General features: G+C 42.9%; 1 protein-coding gene across 1 annotated transcript in view; it reads left to right on the plus strand.

The window, feature by feature from the left end:
* The window catches only part of LOC138613239 (UPF0606 protein KIAA1549), a 49,681-nt gene that overhangs the window by 19,040 nt on the left and 14,480 nt on the right, over positions 1-16,161 (plus strand). The window contains exons 3-14 of the mRNA XM_069686862.1: positions 82-2,217; positions 2,360-2,448; positions 2,858-3,017; positions 3,136-3,266; positions 4,824-5,016; positions 5,122-5,181; positions 5,290-5,435; positions 10,088-10,265; positions 10,917-11,101; positions 13,425-13,583; positions 13,757-14,029; positions 15,248-15,477. Of these exons, the coding sequence (XP_069542963.1) occupies positions 82-2,217; positions 2,360-2,448; positions 2,858-3,017; positions 3,136-3,266; positions 4,824-5,016; positions 5,122-5,181; positions 5,290-5,435; positions 10,088-10,265; positions 10,917-11,101; positions 13,425-13,583; positions 13,757-14,029; positions 15,248-15,477 (3,940 nt within the window). The remainder of the gene's footprint in view (positions 1-81; positions 2,218-2,359; positions 2,449-2,857; positions 3,018-3,135; positions 3,267-4,823; positions 5,017-5,121; positions 5,182-5,289; positions 5,436-10,087; positions 10,266-10,916; positions 11,102-13,424; positions 13,584-13,756; positions 14,030-15,247; positions 15,478-16,161) is intronic.

Below are 16,161 nucleotides of genomic sequence, written 5' to 3' on the forward strand. Positions count from 1 at the left end.
TAATTTACTTCGACCTCAGTCAGCCATGAGTCTTTCTTTTATTCAGTCATGAACTTCAGCATTCTCTTTTTCCCTCTGCAGATCTGTTGGACTCCACACACCACCCTATGGGATTTCTTGGAGATGTTCCAGGTTCAACGGGGTCATCACCATCAGCCTTACCAGCCTCACATCACACTGCCTTTGAGAGGCCTGACTCACCCGGTGCCCTGCCATCCATTTCTGAACCAAACCATGAAGTTAGGACTGCTGACGTCACACATTTTCAGTGGGGACATGTTACTTCTAAAGACTCTAAATCCTTTACGGCAAGTGACCTCGTTGCAAAAGAACCACGTCCTCTCTCCACTCCATCATTAAGCCCCTCTGAACCTGTATTAGGGTCTAGTTCACAATTTGATGCCACAGCTAAGCTCTCCGCAGACAGGAAGCTGGCCACAGTAAATTCTGCCAAGCAATCTCCCTCTCTCTCTCCAACGCCAACAAAGTCCCAGCTTCAGGCTCACTCAAATGCATCCACAACATCATTAAGCCCCGCTGCTTCTATGAGGTCAACAACATCCGAGCTAGGTGAACATTTACAGGAAGAAGCAACATATAGCAAGAAGCATGATGCATCAAATCAAACCCTAGCAACCATGACCTCACATCCTGGTCAGCCTCTTGAGCTTCCTGAACTGGCTTTCGCTGATCATCCAGCAGATGAACCTTACCAGCTGAGCCCCAGTAGTGCCCCCTCTGAGGAGAACAAACTAGCTTATGACAAAAACATGCAAAACAACCCAGAGGAGCTTCTGGCTCCCGGCTACAATGTGCCTTTCATTGTCCCCCACCCTACATCACCTTCATCTGAGCCAACCGAGGTCCCTCCAGAGGACTTCTACCCCTCCAACACCATGGAGGTGGACTGGGGGTCTGGGGACTACTTGGAGACGATGTCATTCTTAAATCCAGATGGAGATGACTATTCTCTGGTCACCAAGGTGCCCTCTGACTCGTACGATACAGACGACTATACAGAAACCTACGATACGTCCTTCCCTTCCAGAGTAGGCATATCACCTTCATCCTTGCATCCTCTTCATGTCTCATCTTCTCTCAGCGCCATGACAGCATTCAGCTCCATTGTTCCAACTAAATCCATTAGTCCTTCATCTTTTTCCTCTTCAATTCACTACACACTGGAACCTTCTCCCATTGCTAACAGTGATGTACTGGACATGTCAGACATAGATTGGCCTGATACCTTCACCATTCAACCAACAGACGTCCTCTTACCTGACATGAACAGCTTGGAGTATTACACCATTCAGTCAACTAAGGAGAACAACAGTTCAAACGCTGCAGCTGAACACAGAGGGAACGTAACTGTGGTGTCCATGAGTGCTACAGATATGACACCCACCAGCAGCCTCACCAATGACACCAAACTGACTGAGGATGAGTCCTCCAGTGGTCTGTCAGGACTCGAGCCTCAGGACGAATCAACCACAGAGGAGAGTCATCAGCTGGTCAATGCCTCTGAGCCTTTTCTGGATCCTTCCATTATCCCAAGCCACCTCTTTGATCCCTCCTCTTCCACCTGGGGTAGTCAGGTGTCCCCCACAGATTGGTCGGCTCCTACACTAACCGGTAGCCCTGCCAGCTCCACTTTTACAGAAGCTCTGCTACCCACATCCACGCCTTTGCTACCGGATGATGTAATGACTCCATCCTCTCTGACGGACGTCCATTGGTTTGTTACAGACTCATTCCAACAAAGTACCATTCACACCACTCCTGTCTTAACTGCAACCACAGCCTTCTCCCCTCTTCCTACTGAACCCGCTGCCAACACCAATGCTCCAGCAACAACAGACTCAACTTTTATAACTGAACAAACTCTCAATATCACTTCAACTGAACCAACAACTAATGTTACTGTGGTCCCCCCAGTCCTGTTGGGCGATCAGGGGGTGACTGAAGATGGAGTTGACATCTCAGCCACAATGACCTTGATTCAAACTAGCAGTGGAGCTAATACAGTTTCTGCTGTGCCCACAACTAAATCTGCCACCACTACTTCTCATCAAGCCACAGCCACAGTTACTGTTACCACTGAGGCCTCAACTAGTGTCAACGTCATCGCAACCACCAGTGGAAAGACCACAACTACAGCGACAACGTCGAGACGGTACCTCTGCAGCCCAGAGAGTCCCACCTACTTAGTAAAAATTGGTAAGTTTGACATGCTTTTTATGCAATATGCATGTATGAAGAATGAAATGCAAGCAAATTATGGCTAAACTTTAAATTGAAATTGAATACCTATGAGAACTTTCAAATAATGGACTAAATCTCCTTATGTTTTATTGTGAAGGTTTCCCTGCCTCAGCCACTGTTGGATATGCCAAATTACAAGTGAGAGACATACTGAAAGTGGAATTCAATAAGTCTGTGGAGCTGCAGGTAAATATATCTCAGCAGGGGTTAAGATATTATATTTTAAGATAATACAATGCAAGGTGTCACCCTGCTTGTGTCAAATATGTACATGCAAAATAGATTCTGCTAGTAAATAACGTAGATGGACTGCTGTGTAATGGATCTGTGTATGTTGGTTTGTGCATGTGTGTATATGAACTGTTTTTGTGTGACCTGTGTGTACATTACAGCTGTGTGGATGAACCATGAAGGCCAGACCACTTCCTGAGTTTATCAGTAGTTATGAGATAAACACTGCAGGAATAGTCACATCAAGATCCACAAGGCACTGATGGCCTTTCAGAAACATCAGCTGCTTATTTAACACAAACTCTGAAAGAATTTCTCCATGAGTGATCTGTCCGAGTTATATATTTCTGATTTGTCTGTAAAGGTTGTGGATCCCCCTCCAAAGTTCGTGTTTCGGGTGGTGTCTGGTCCCGTTGTATACACAGCCATATCTGTCATCAATGCTCTGCGAAGGTCCGGTCGCCGCTTCCTGTCTGTGTCTCCCAACTGGACAACACCAGACCGTAAATATCAAATCCACACAGGTAAATGACCTTTCAATAAGCTGTCTAGCTTTCAACATGTAAGTAGTTTATGATAACCTTTTCTATTTAAACCTGACTATCCTGGTTCTAAGACTATCCATGTTTTTACTCTGCGCAGTGCTGCAGTTTGTTCCCAGTCACATAGATGTGCGGTTCTGCAACTTCAGTGAGAGCATTGAGAAAGGTTTGACCAAGGCCTTTGCAGAAGTGCGTCGACGCTCAAAGGAATCAACCAACTTCACCGTGCATGTGAGTGCGACCAGAATGCTGGGAAGCTTGAGTAGCATTTTGCTAAATCATGGCTTTGCACCTCAAAGCTAGATGCGCATTGCCAGTAAACTTGAGCCTTCTAACCAATGCTCTTGTCTGCACAGCGGAAGCTTAACTAAAGTATTGATGTGTCTGAAAATGGGAAAATATGTTTTATTGTCATACGAAAAAGAGGGGGGGGGAAAACTTTGGTTGCTACGTTTGTGAAAGATCAATTGTTTGCTGACTGACCACAGACTGTTGGTGCTGCAGAGTAGGTTCGCTAATACTGTGTACAAGCTGTTTAATCAGAATTATTGAGTGTTTGGATTTTAGTAAGTAATTGGTGGTAGAAATGTTTGCATAGGTAATAAGAGAAGATAGCCTGTTAACATTTGTGTTTGCTGTTAAATCTAAATATCTAATTTGTTTTGACAGAATCCGATCTTGCTCAATCTATCCTTCCCTGCATCTATCTACGAAGGAGGCATAGTAGTCCAGACATCATTCTTTCCACATATTCTCCAGTTCTTGCTGTTGGATCCCATCCTGAGCAATTAAATCAATCAGCTCCTTTCAACAAAAATTAAAACTCTTCTCCCACAAACTTGCTTGGATGTCTGAGCACAATGTGAGCACAGAGGAGGCTCATATTGGCCAACTACATATGCACAATGTTCGTCTTCAGTCACAGAAGTTAGAACCACAGTTCATGTACCTTCAAGCTACGCTCCTTCCTCACTCCGACTGTCACTGTGAAAGCCACACCACTCCTCCCCTCCACCACATACTCAGTCTTCCCATCACGCATGAACCCAAAGACTCTTCACTCATTCTTTAAATAGTTCATGCTCTAGTTGTTGAGTATTAAAGAAGCTTACAGTTTGTTAATAAAGAGCCTATTTGGCTATGTGTTTGTTGGCTTCGATAGAGTTTTGTGTAATCCTATTACACTGATGCCAGTATTATAGTCTTTAAGTTTGAATACGGCTGCAGTTCCTGGTTTGAATCCCAGTTCAGACGTAGTGGGCCTTTCTGTGTGGAGTCTGCATGTTGTCCCCGTGCATGCGTGGCTTCCCTCTGGGTACTCCGGCTTCCTCCCACCGTCCAAAGACATGCTCGTTTTATTACTTAAATTACTGACTCTAAATTGCCCGTAGGTGTGAATGTGAGCGTGAAATCTTGTCTATCTGTGTCAGCCCTGTGATTGAATGGGGACGAGTCCAGGTGTAACCCCGCCTCTCGCCCAATGCCAGCTGGGATAGGCTACATGCAGCCGCCCCGCGACTCTAAACAGGATTAGCGATATAGATAATGGATGGATGGAAGTTTGAGTAAATATAGTATTTGTTGCCTCAAGGAAACCTTTTATGGGGGAGTTAAAAAATGTATCCTTGGCCCCATTTTACTTTCCAATCAATGAAGCCAGTGATTTATTGATAAGATGCAAACAAGCTTTTCTAGAAACTACAGCAACAGCATTGGAAAATGTTTTGTAATTGGAGTTATGTCATCGCTGTCCGCTGACCAGAACATCGCTATCTGACTATGTTTTAGATTGTAAACATCACCATGGATGCGCCTAAATATCAGGATCGACGGCTGGTCAGGCAGCCGGTGGACATCACCTTCACTGTGCGCGGGTCAAAGGGTTATCTGATGGGGTCAGAGGTCAGCAACGCTCTGATGAAGCTCACAATGGTGGAGTTCAGTTATTACATGGGCTTTCCTGTACTGCAGATTGCTGAGCGTGAGTACCAAATGTTTCTCCATATATTTTAGCTGTTTCTACTTACCTGTAATAGCTGATGGCATCAAGGTTAGAAGGTTAAACATCGTTTCACTTTTTCAACAGCTTTCCATTATCCAGAGTTGAACACCAGCCATCTGCTTCGCTCCTCCTGGGTTAAAACAGGTATCACACCTTTAGTCCTTGGCGTGGTAAAAAGCTGCTGCTACTACTAAAACTTCCGACCCATTTTGGTGATGCTGTGTGCATTTTCTCTGTCGTCTGTGTTCATAGTGCTCCTGGGTGTGCTGGACCAGAAAGTGGGTGAGAGGACCTTCCAAGCCAACATGGAGCGCAGGGTGGCCATGTTACTCGGGGAGGCGATGGGATTAGCCAGGCGCGTGAAGAGAGCTACCGCTATAGGAAACAGCAGTGTTCAGGTACTGTGACTATTTGTAAATGTATTCAATACTTTACTTTTGTATTCATATCTGCGTTGAGAAGATAACTCAAGCAGTCCATGTCAGGGTTCTTTTGGGGTGGAAAGACTTAATTATAAAGGTTATTTCACTTTGGTTGACTGAACTCAAGTGATATTGTCTTACAACTTGAAAGTTATTGTAAAGACAGACATGGCTGTGCTTGTTCAAGATATGTTTGCTGGGGTTTAGCTCAGTACTTTGTCCCATATACAGAGGCAAAGGCCTCGCTGCATCAACCCCAGGTTCGACCCCGACCCTCAGCCCTGTGGTACGTGTTATTCCCATTGTGTATTCTGTCTATATTTCCTGTCACTCTTCACTGTCCTATCCAATAAAGGCATAGGACAAAATAATATTCTTCATAAAAAAATGTTTAGTAGGGCTGAACCATATACCATTTAACATTCGCAATCGCGATGTGTTCATCTGTAAAAGTGACATCGCAGGACGTGCGATTGTGAAGCATATTAAGTGGAAAACGTCAAGCTGCTACTTTATTGTTGCTCTGTGCAAAACGAAAACTCGCCAGTTTCTCGTTTTCCATCACTAATCTACAGGAAAGGTCCGTCTGAAGTCACATTACTGCAGCTCCTCATCAGAGCACAGAGTGAACTGATGAAGAGCTGCAGAGTCTCTGTGTCAGCTGCCTGTAAAGTGTAAACAAGCACGCGAAGCTGCTGCTGTCACTGATCATGTCATTGGGATGATCGAGGTAGACGCTCCGTCACGCGAGGTGGCTTTTATTCCTGTTATCAACGGAGCACTCGTCCCAGTGCTGGTGGCAACATAAACAGACCTTGTTTATTTTTACTGGTCACCGGGCTGATCCCACTGATTAAACATATATTTGAACATCGTCACAAATGGGAGATGACATACCGTATAAGTAACGCAGCTGCAGCCCACAAGTCTGTTTGTATTTCATTTATAAAGAAACGTGCCGCTCCACCTGGATTCCCTCGACAGTTTCATGTGGGGCTGTCAGACTTACTGAACCAAGTAAAAGTAGGAGGGTTTTGTTTCATTAAAGGTAAATAGACTTAAAATAATAAAAAGTATGACTGTTAATTGTTTACATGGATAACTGCGGTTATCTGGTATAATTTTTTAAATTATTATTATTTGGGGTTTTTTTTAATTGCAACAAATATCGCAGAACAAAAAGTTATCGTGATGTCACTTTTTTCCAGTATCGTGCAGCCCTTATTTTGAGATCTGTTTGCATTCCTCTCTCTGGACTTGTTATTGAAAATATATCGTATACAATAAAATAAGCAGTTTACTTTCTTGTTTATTACCCAACAAAACTTACAGAACTCTTTAACGTGCAGATTGCTAATGGATTACTCCCTCAATCTTCAAAGGGCTTCCTTCTTTACCGTTTACATCATTATTCCCTGATGCAGGCTCTCTCTAACTACCTTGAGTACTGAGGCCTCATTATGTGAGCGTCGCAGTGTTTGTAACCACTGAGAGCCTTACTGCTTTACTAATCAGGCTCGAGCTTTTGTGGGTTCGCTCCGCACCTGCTCAGCTCATCTCAAAGGGGGACAGGATAGGGCCCTGTCTCCATGGCAACAACATCCCATTCATCCCAGGGGCAAGCCACTCAGAAGACCACAACCTCTCGAGTCCTTGTTCTATCTCCTCTTCCTCATTTCTCCGGTCCTGTTACTTGATGTGAGCTCCTGCGAGGCGCAGAGTTGCTAAGAGCAGATCAATTATTAATTGTTTCTCTTTCTCTGTCTGCACCCTGCAGTTGGGATGATTAAGACTGTGTCCCTGTTGTTCAGAGGGTAGACATTACGGAGGGAGAGATACGGAGACAGGGTAGAGGATTCAGAGATCACAAGCACAGGGAGAGCAAAACACTCAGATAAAAGAGACTTGTTATAGGAGACGGGAAATTCATATCTGATCTGAGCTCACAAAGTCTGAGTGCTTAAAACGGGGGAGCTGTCAGAGTGATAAATATCATCTCTGGATGAGTAGCAGACTTCTTCTTTCTGACCTTTCTGCCTCCTTCATCTTGATCTACATAAAACCCGTGGAGCAATTTAGGAAAACCTTTGGTGTCTGTGTCTGTGCTATAATTAGATCTCTAATTTTAGTCCCTGGCATCCTTCCTTCCTCTCAAAATTATATTTTTCTCACAGTCACAAATATCTGTCTTGCAAAGAGTGCTAGTGCTCCTGACAGCCATGGTAGGATACTGTCATTACAGAAGCTAGTTTGTTTTTTTTACACGTCAGAGACGGGTCTGTTGGAGATAATGAGAGTGAGGTGACACTGACTTTGTGTCTGAACTTCAGAGGAAATCTTTCTCTGCTCTCAGACACATATATCAAACAGACGCCCTAAACCGTCAGAACAGAATCCTTGTGTTGTTGTCACCTGTGAGAATACCTTATGAGTCTGCCTGGACAGATAAAAGAGGAGGTGGAAATGAGGTCGTACAATCACACACACATTCACGCTCCCGTCTTTCCACTCTAATAACCCTGCATGGACTGGATTAGACCCTGGACGAGGGAGCCAGCCCCGCCGTTTTTCTGTGTCAACCCAGGCATGACCCGCACTTTACTCTTTCCAGTAATGCAGACAGCAGACTGCTGCGCCTCAGGGCACCCAGAGGGAGACTGCACACACAGACGCACACACATATTAGACAACATAGAGGAATATTACAACAATGAATACTCTATAAGGGGAATACAAAACATCAGTTGATTGATCATGAGTTTGCTATTTCTATTCACGTGTGTGTGTGTGTGTGTGTGTGTGTGTGTGTGTGTGTGTGTGTGTGTGTGTGTGTGTGTGTGTGTGTGTGCGTGTATGTGTGTGTGTGTGTGTGTGTGTGTGTGTGTGTGTGTGTGTGTGTGTGAGTGAGTGCGTCTATGCATTAGAGGGAAAATAATGAAAGCATAAATTATAAAATGACTTACTGGATTGTACGTAAAGCTTCACAGGCATCATTCATTTAAAGATGTTCAATACATTAAGCAATTTAAATATCTGAAATGTTTTTATTTTGCTGAAAGACAGTTTGTTAATTTGCACAGCTACTTAAAAAAGCAACAGATCAAATTAAGTCCTTGAATCTGTAGGTTCACAGGGATGTTCAATATAAATAGGAGTTTGTATAAAAACTTTCATTATAGCATATACAAACTTAAGAGGCCAAATATCTGCTGCCTGAATTTAGTTTTTGCATTAGAAATATCAAAGAAAAAAAAAAATTGTTAAGGGTGGTAATCGCAGGGTAAGTCACGATACGATATGTGGCCCACGATAACAATAATATCGCGATACAGCAATCATAAAATGATACATCACGATATCTGATTAACTTCTTCTTCACCCAATTACTTTCCTTTCTTGTTACCCTCCTTCATGTTTAAGCGCCACCGCCAGGAGTCATGAAGTAGTCGTAGGGAGGACCAAATATTTGTAAATTACAATATCGATATATGGCACCAGCCTATCGATAATTGCATGAGTCAGGATGACATATTGACCCACCCCTAATTAACGTCCATTTAGGTTTTATCTGTACTATTGATTGTGAAATTTAGTCAAGTTAAGGGGCGGCTGTGGCTCAGTGGTAGAGTCAGTCGTCTTTCAATCGGAAGGTCGGAGGTTCGATCCCCAGCTCCCTCAGTCTACATGTCAAAGTGTCCTTGGGCAAGACACTGAACTTTACGTAGCAGCCTTTGCCATCAGTGTGAATGTGTGTGTGAACGTGACATGTAGTGTTAAAGTGCTTTGAGTGAGACTAGAGAGGCGCTATATAAGTACAGTCCATTTACCATTTAGTTCATTAGGAATTTATAAAATTCACTTTAATATCTAGAGCACGTAGTGCCTCATTTTACATGATCTAATTTTCATTTTTTCAAGCACTTTTCCAGTTGCTTGAACACCGTCTATTCACCTCAAATGTAGCAGTGAACAAACATGTACAGATTATGTCAACAAATGGGACCATCAAAATTAAGATGGTAATGTGAATGGACTTTAAACGAAGCTTGTGCTTGTTCCTTGCTGTGTGTGTATTGTCAAAGGAAGAAATGGGATCAAACAAAGAAAAGATGGACAGTGGTCTGATGGTAAAAGTTAACAACACATACATGTACACTTTTAACAAGATTATTGCTAGAAACCATAAAACTGGGGAGACCAAGCATAGAGCCCTGAGCAATGCCAATAGGTGAGGTTTATTGTGAGTCCTTCAGCCTTCAGGGTTTCCTACATTTGGTTTATGTTTTGATAAAGACATACGATGCTATTATGTATGCCAGCAGTTTAAAGGATTTAGTAGGCACCAGTCATCAGGCCTGGTGATTGTGATACTAATAACCCTGAAACACAGAGGATGCAGTGAAACTCTCCCTTGGTTCCACCAATTAGATTCAAACTTCCTGAACTTCTGTGGGAAACAGATTTCAATCTCTTAATCGCCTAAAGAAAAGAGCGCAACACAAATAAAAGACTTGAGTTTTAGTTTTCAGAAGTGGATTGAAATAAAGCTTTTCATGTCTACACTGACTCATGTACCACAATTTCATCCTGATCTTTGGACACCTTTATGCTTTTTTTCCTCCTTCTAGGTTGTCAGTGCGAGCCGGCTGGTGGGTGCGGACAATCCCTTGGAGATTGTGTATTTTGTGGAGGGTCCCAGTGGTCAGAGGATGCCTGGAGATCGAGCAGCAGACCTACTCAACAGCCTGGATGTTCAAAGGGCTGCTATCGTGTTGGGATACCGTGTTCAGGGCATTTTGGCACAGCGTGAGTACCTATTGCATTGTTTAAATGACGATTGCAAAGATGGGTCTTGAAACTGGCAAATTCTGTAAGCATTCAGATTGCTAAAGTTATGTCCTTTTTGTTATAACTGTTCAGAAGCTGTTTTGCTTTCTGTTTTGGGAATTGCACCGTGCCAATTACTTTTAAAGGTCTAGTTGCACCTCACTGAGCTGTGCTAATAGGTGAAAAAAAAGAACATTAAGGACTCATTATATATGAAATTTGTTTATGAGCTTCTTATAAAAGTTGTCTGTGTTCTTTTGTATGTTTATTGTTGCATTTGAGCTCATTACCTCCTCCTGTACTCTCTGTACCAAAAGCCAGTCTCGCTCATTAAGAATCTAAACAAGGGATAAAGGCCTAATGAGAGCCCCTCCAGGGACTGTGTCTCAGTGCTGACTGTGTTCTCTTACGGTCCCTCCCTGGGGATGAAATGAGTGTTAATTAAATCTAATGAAGGTCTGCATTGAAGATTTCAGCAGTGAGACGAGAGCAAAAACTCCAAGGATATCACATATTCGGCTTTGCGTTCTCAAGGTGTTTTTGAAGATTAAAGGGAATAAGAGAATATACAGAAGTGAAATGACTCATGGTGCATATTTTTGTCTGAGAACTCGTTCTCTCTGTCTGCAGCTGTAGAGAAGGTCGCAACCTCACCCTCCGAAACTGAGAACACCAACGTGTGGATCGTCATCGGGGTGGTGATTCCCCTCATTGTGGTCATCGTCATCATTTCCATCTTGTACTGGAAACTGTGTCGGACGGATAAGCTGGAGTTCCAGCCTGACGCCATGACCTCCATCCAGCAGAGACAGAAGGTAGAGTTCAGTCAGTGTCGCAGTGTCCGTATTTGTATTTGCTTACTTTTATGTGCTGGTGTTTTCAAGTAATTTAAGACCTGCTGTCTCTTTCAGTGAAAATCTGTACGCTGACATCAGTTTGTCCTGCAGATAAAAACAGGTTATCACTGTTGTACAGAAACAATTAAAGCTTTTACAACCAGTTTCCCAGACGTTACTATATCCTGCACAGAACAGATCGAGGCAGCTGATGTGGAAAGATGAGTCCACTTTTAAACCCAAATTAACTGATAATTAATTAGGAGCATCAGTCATTGTAATGAATGTGCTGCAGGCCCGTGCACAATCTGGACTTTTCTTCTTTTAGAAAGAGTTTGTAAAAGTTTAATGACCCCAGTAGAAGAGACAGGAGTGGGATTAGGAGACGTGAAACGAGCCTCTGCTGCTCTTTTATTCTGTTGAAACCTTTTTGATTCTCACTTTAAAGTCGGCCCTGACTTTCAGTTAACCTTTGTCTCAGTGCATTCTCAGTTTGTGACCATTGAAAAGCTTGTCGATTGTTTTTGAGTTACTTTGAAATGAAGTTATTTTCTTTGGCTTCACTAAGGCCTTTTCCTTTAGCACATGTCCCTTTTACTGTGAAGTTAATGCAGAGATCAGAGATTTATTCTGTTCTGTAATGTCCCTCATACTGCACATCCTAAAAAACAAAGAATAATGAAACAACTAATGCCTGTATACTGTGTAGTCTTCAGAGTCCAGAAACCAGAGGATTTAAAATGAAGAACGTGTAATTACACTGAATAACATCCTTGATTTTCTTTTTATATCAGCCCTCATCATAACAAATATTTTACATACAAGGACTACTGACTGGGTTACCTGAGGGCTACCTAAGAATGAACTGCTGTAAGAAACAACCATCACAGCAAAGTGTTAACTTAGTTGTATCTAAAACATTTATGATTAGGTTAGTTGAAGTTGAGCATATTCTGTAAAACAAGATTATGTAAAATAACATCAGTGTTTCCCACAGGTCTGAGGTATACTTGATTCTGATTAAATATATTACAGCCGTAGGCCCTGTGAATACACAAGGAGCCTCATTCACCTTCATTACATTTACAAAACAAAAAACAATCATATGATAAAAGGGGATGCCGACTCGCAGCACTGTCAACTATCAACTATGATGACCTGATCGCAGTCACAGCTCCTGCTCGTGTCATTCACAGCATGTGGAGAGACGTACTTTATACTTCAGAGTAACTGCGCAGAAATACAGACAGACCACGACGTTATTGAGCCAGAGCATGAGAACCACATGGATCTGTGTCAAATCTTTTTATGTTGCTGTCTTTAAATCTGTGGTTAGTTTTTTGTTAAACTTGTTATGCTGCCGTCTTGGCCAGGACTGCCTTGTAAAGGAGATCTTGTATCTCAATGGGATTATTTCCTGGTAAAATAAAAGTCAAATAAAAAAAAGTATCTGCTCGTCTCCTGACGCCTGTGGCAACGATTGAAGCTTCGAAGCATTACGCTAAGCCGTCTTCGACGATATACACGCGTGTGCGTCTCTCTCTGTTTCTTCGCAGAGCATGTGTGACTTTCAGTCGGTGGGAGATTGCCCAGTGCTGCTAGTTAATCTATCGCGGATGGCGTTGTTCTCTCGGATGGGTTAAAAAAAAATGCGAAAATGGGTCGCCAAATCTACCTGGGCAGGCCTTTATCTACCTGGGCGGGCCACACAAGTATAGTCTGTGTGGGAAACACTGAAACAAACAAACAAACACTAATACATCTTTAAGAACTCGACTATTAAAGCAGAAAAAATAATGAAGATATCAGGGACATTGTTATCGACAAAGCCACGAGTTAAGCACCTGTGAGATATGACAAAAAGTACAGCTGGGTTCCCCAGGTCGGGTTATGTAGAGCTAATGCACAGGTGTGTGACGTCTCTGCTGTGCTGCAACCACCAGCAACAACACTGGGGAGAGCTTTGGTACAGCAGTAACTTGACCTCTGTATGCGCACACATGCTGCACGCGTTCTCAGCCTCACAAGCCCAGTGAGTCATGCATCATTACGTCAGAACACCGCTTTGTTTTTGCCAGCTCTTTAATGGGGAAGGGGTTTGTTTTCTGGTGAATCTCTCTGTCTGTGTCTGGATTTCATTCCCCTCCACTAACATTTTTCTTTGGTTGAGCTGATGCTTTAAAAATAACCCTCCACACTTGGGTTAATGCAATCAATCTAATGTGCAGAAGTAACTATCACTCAGCCTTCATCTCTGCTTAACACAATCATCTGTCACTTAACTCCGCTCCCCCTCTCTCAGTCTGCCACCTCATTTAGAGAATCAAGCACCCCTCTTCACCAGACTCTCCCTCCAACTAAAAAGGATGCAGAGTCTAGTGAGGGGGAGTATGAGGAGGAAGAAGAGGAGTATGAAGAGGAGGAGGAAGAGGAGGAGGAGAAGGATGTTAAAGCAGGGAAGGTACAGAGCAGTGTCTGGTGGTTTGTAGAAGATGTAGCGGAGACCTAGTTTCTGTTCGTGTTTGCTGTTTGAAGTAGGAAGTTATATAACAACACAACAGTAGTCAATAGTTAATAGTCCAGAGACAAACGCGTCATCATTCAGTATTCATGCCAACAATTGCTTCTGCTTAGACACCAGCAGCTCCTCCTCAGAGCAAACAGGATATAAGCACCGAGGAGGAAGAAGAGGAGGAGGAGGAAGAGGAAGAAGAAGAAGAAGAGGAGGAGGAGGAGGAGGAAGAAGAAGAAGAGGACACAGATGAGGAGAAAGAGAGCTTTAAAAAGACAGGAATTAAACCAGACGAGCGAAGAAGACAAGAGAGTAAAACGATGATAAAAACAGGAGAGACGAAGAAGGACGACAAAAAGAAAGTGTTGACTAAAGGGAGGAGAGCCGCAGAGGAGGTATAATGTTCAGTACACTCCCGCTTCTCCTGCGTCTGATGTCCAGACATAAAAGATCCAGTTGATTTCCCTGAGAGTTTTGTTCTCTTTAGATCCCTGTGTCTCCTTGTGAAGCTGTAGATTCATAGACGTCATTTAGCTTTCCTCAACTGTTTGTTGATATTCCCCAATTCACCATTAGGCCGGGCTAAGGAGTAATTAGTGAGTGTAATGTCGGGGAGATATCAGTAGCTGTGTGTTTTCCTTCATTCAGCCTAATGAAGCAGCTTTTACTATTTCAGCTGCGGCTTTTTCAATGCTCTCAATGACTGGCCTTGTTTATATGAGAGAGCAGCATACACAAACACACACACACACACACACACACAACCACACACACTCTTTCTCTCCCTCTTTGGATTAGCAGTTTTATGCTGGCAAGCATCACACTGGATTAGCACTTTTATACCAACGAGCCTCTTCTAAGCCGGGCATTTTGCATCAATGAACTCGGTGTGAGTGTGCGTTTGATTTGAGAATCAACAGGAACATGTCATGTCAGTCCTCTCTCCTCTTCTGCACACATTTCAGTGTCACATGGCCACAGTTTGAGATCTGACATCCTCTGTTTACTCCTTTGCTGTGGAAAACTCCCGAGGGCTTTACACTCAAATACTCTCTCTGCTTCCATCTCCAGCCTCCCCTCCCTCCCTTTCCCACCACCTCAGAGGAAAAGCACACAGCTCAATGTTTCCCCTCAAGTCTCCCCGTCCCTCTCTCCCCAGTTCTGTCTCTTTATTCGTTAATGTCTGTCTGTCTGTCTGTCTGTCTGTCTGTCTGTCTGTCTGTCTGAGTCTCCTGGATAGCGTTTTGTCACTCTTCAGCGTTACTACTTACCCAGAACATGACTTATCCAATGATATGTTGATAATCTAAAAGTTGAACATGCAAAAATGAATGACCACCTAATTGATAAGAATTTAAATTAATTTACAGCTAGTTCCAGCTTCTTAATCGTACAGACGGGCTGCTTTTCTTGGTCAGTCTTTGGGTTTTGGACCAAAGAAACAATGTGAAGAAGAAGCTTAGGGCTCTGGAAGATTTAATTATTAAAATCGATACATTAATGATAAGATACACCACTTATTACACTCTAATACAAGATTGTATGATTAAAAATGTGTCCAAAACCTCTGCCATTTCTTCACAACCCTTATTTCCTCCTCTTCCTGTCCCCAGTTGCAGGCTCCCAGTGTGAAAGGCTTCGACTTTGCCAAGCTGCACCTTGGCCAGCAGAGTAAGGATGATGTCATGGTGATTCAGGAGCCTGTCCCGCCAGGGCCTGGACAGCTGCCCGTGTCCATTAAAGACGGCCTCAGCCTATCGGAGAACGGGGAGATTCCGACTCCGGTGTCCAAAAATTCAGCCTCCTCCACCAAGGCGTCCCGCAGCGGCAGGAGGAGAGAAAGGTGAATGCTCCGTCGTGGTAAAAAAACTGTCTGTGACGAGTTCAAAGACCTATAAAAAATGAGAGGACTAAACTTCATTAAGTTTTGTCTATATAGGTTGTGTTATTACAGGTGACATAAGAGAAAAAGCACAAAAAAGAGGCCTTAAATTACCACTTGTGTTTGTCTTAGCGATGCTCACTAGGTGCTCTCTGTCTTTGTCCAAACACTAACTGTTGTGAACGCTCGACCTTGTACAGATGAATCATTAAGGTGTTTATTTAGATGCAAACAGAGCTTGTTTTTTAACCAATCACTCTGTACTCACCTCATTTGGGACATTCAGTCAAGCAGATAAAAAGCTTTTGACAGATCCTCAAATCAATTATTTATACGACAGACAGGAGGGATTTTTCTGTTCTCTTTCATTCTGTCAGTTTGTCTTTAATACTTATATGAAGTTATGACAACTAATGCATACTTAAGTCACTAGATTCAGGGCATAAACTTTGAACAGAATACATGAATAATAAAGACAGGTTCAGAAACAGTTTCCAGTTCTTCAAATATTTCTCCCCTTTTTTGGTGGCATGTCTCAGAGAAAAGGTCAGTTACTAAATTTTATTATACAATTAATTTCCTCAATTATTTCTTTCCATTCAAGAACTGTTGGGAGATTCCTTATTCAACCAGTTCTTTCTTTTT

This window comes from Semicossyphus pulcher, unplaced genomic scaffold, assembly GCF_022749685.1.
Source record: "Semicossyphus pulcher isolate SPU_LCO1_2020_fin unplaced genomic scaffold, fSemPul1.0.p SCAF_8, whole genome shotgun sequence".
In the NCBI taxonomy this organism is placed as follows: Eukaryota; Metazoa; Chordata; class Actinopteri; order Labriformes; family Labridae; genus Semicossyphus; species Semicossyphus pulcher.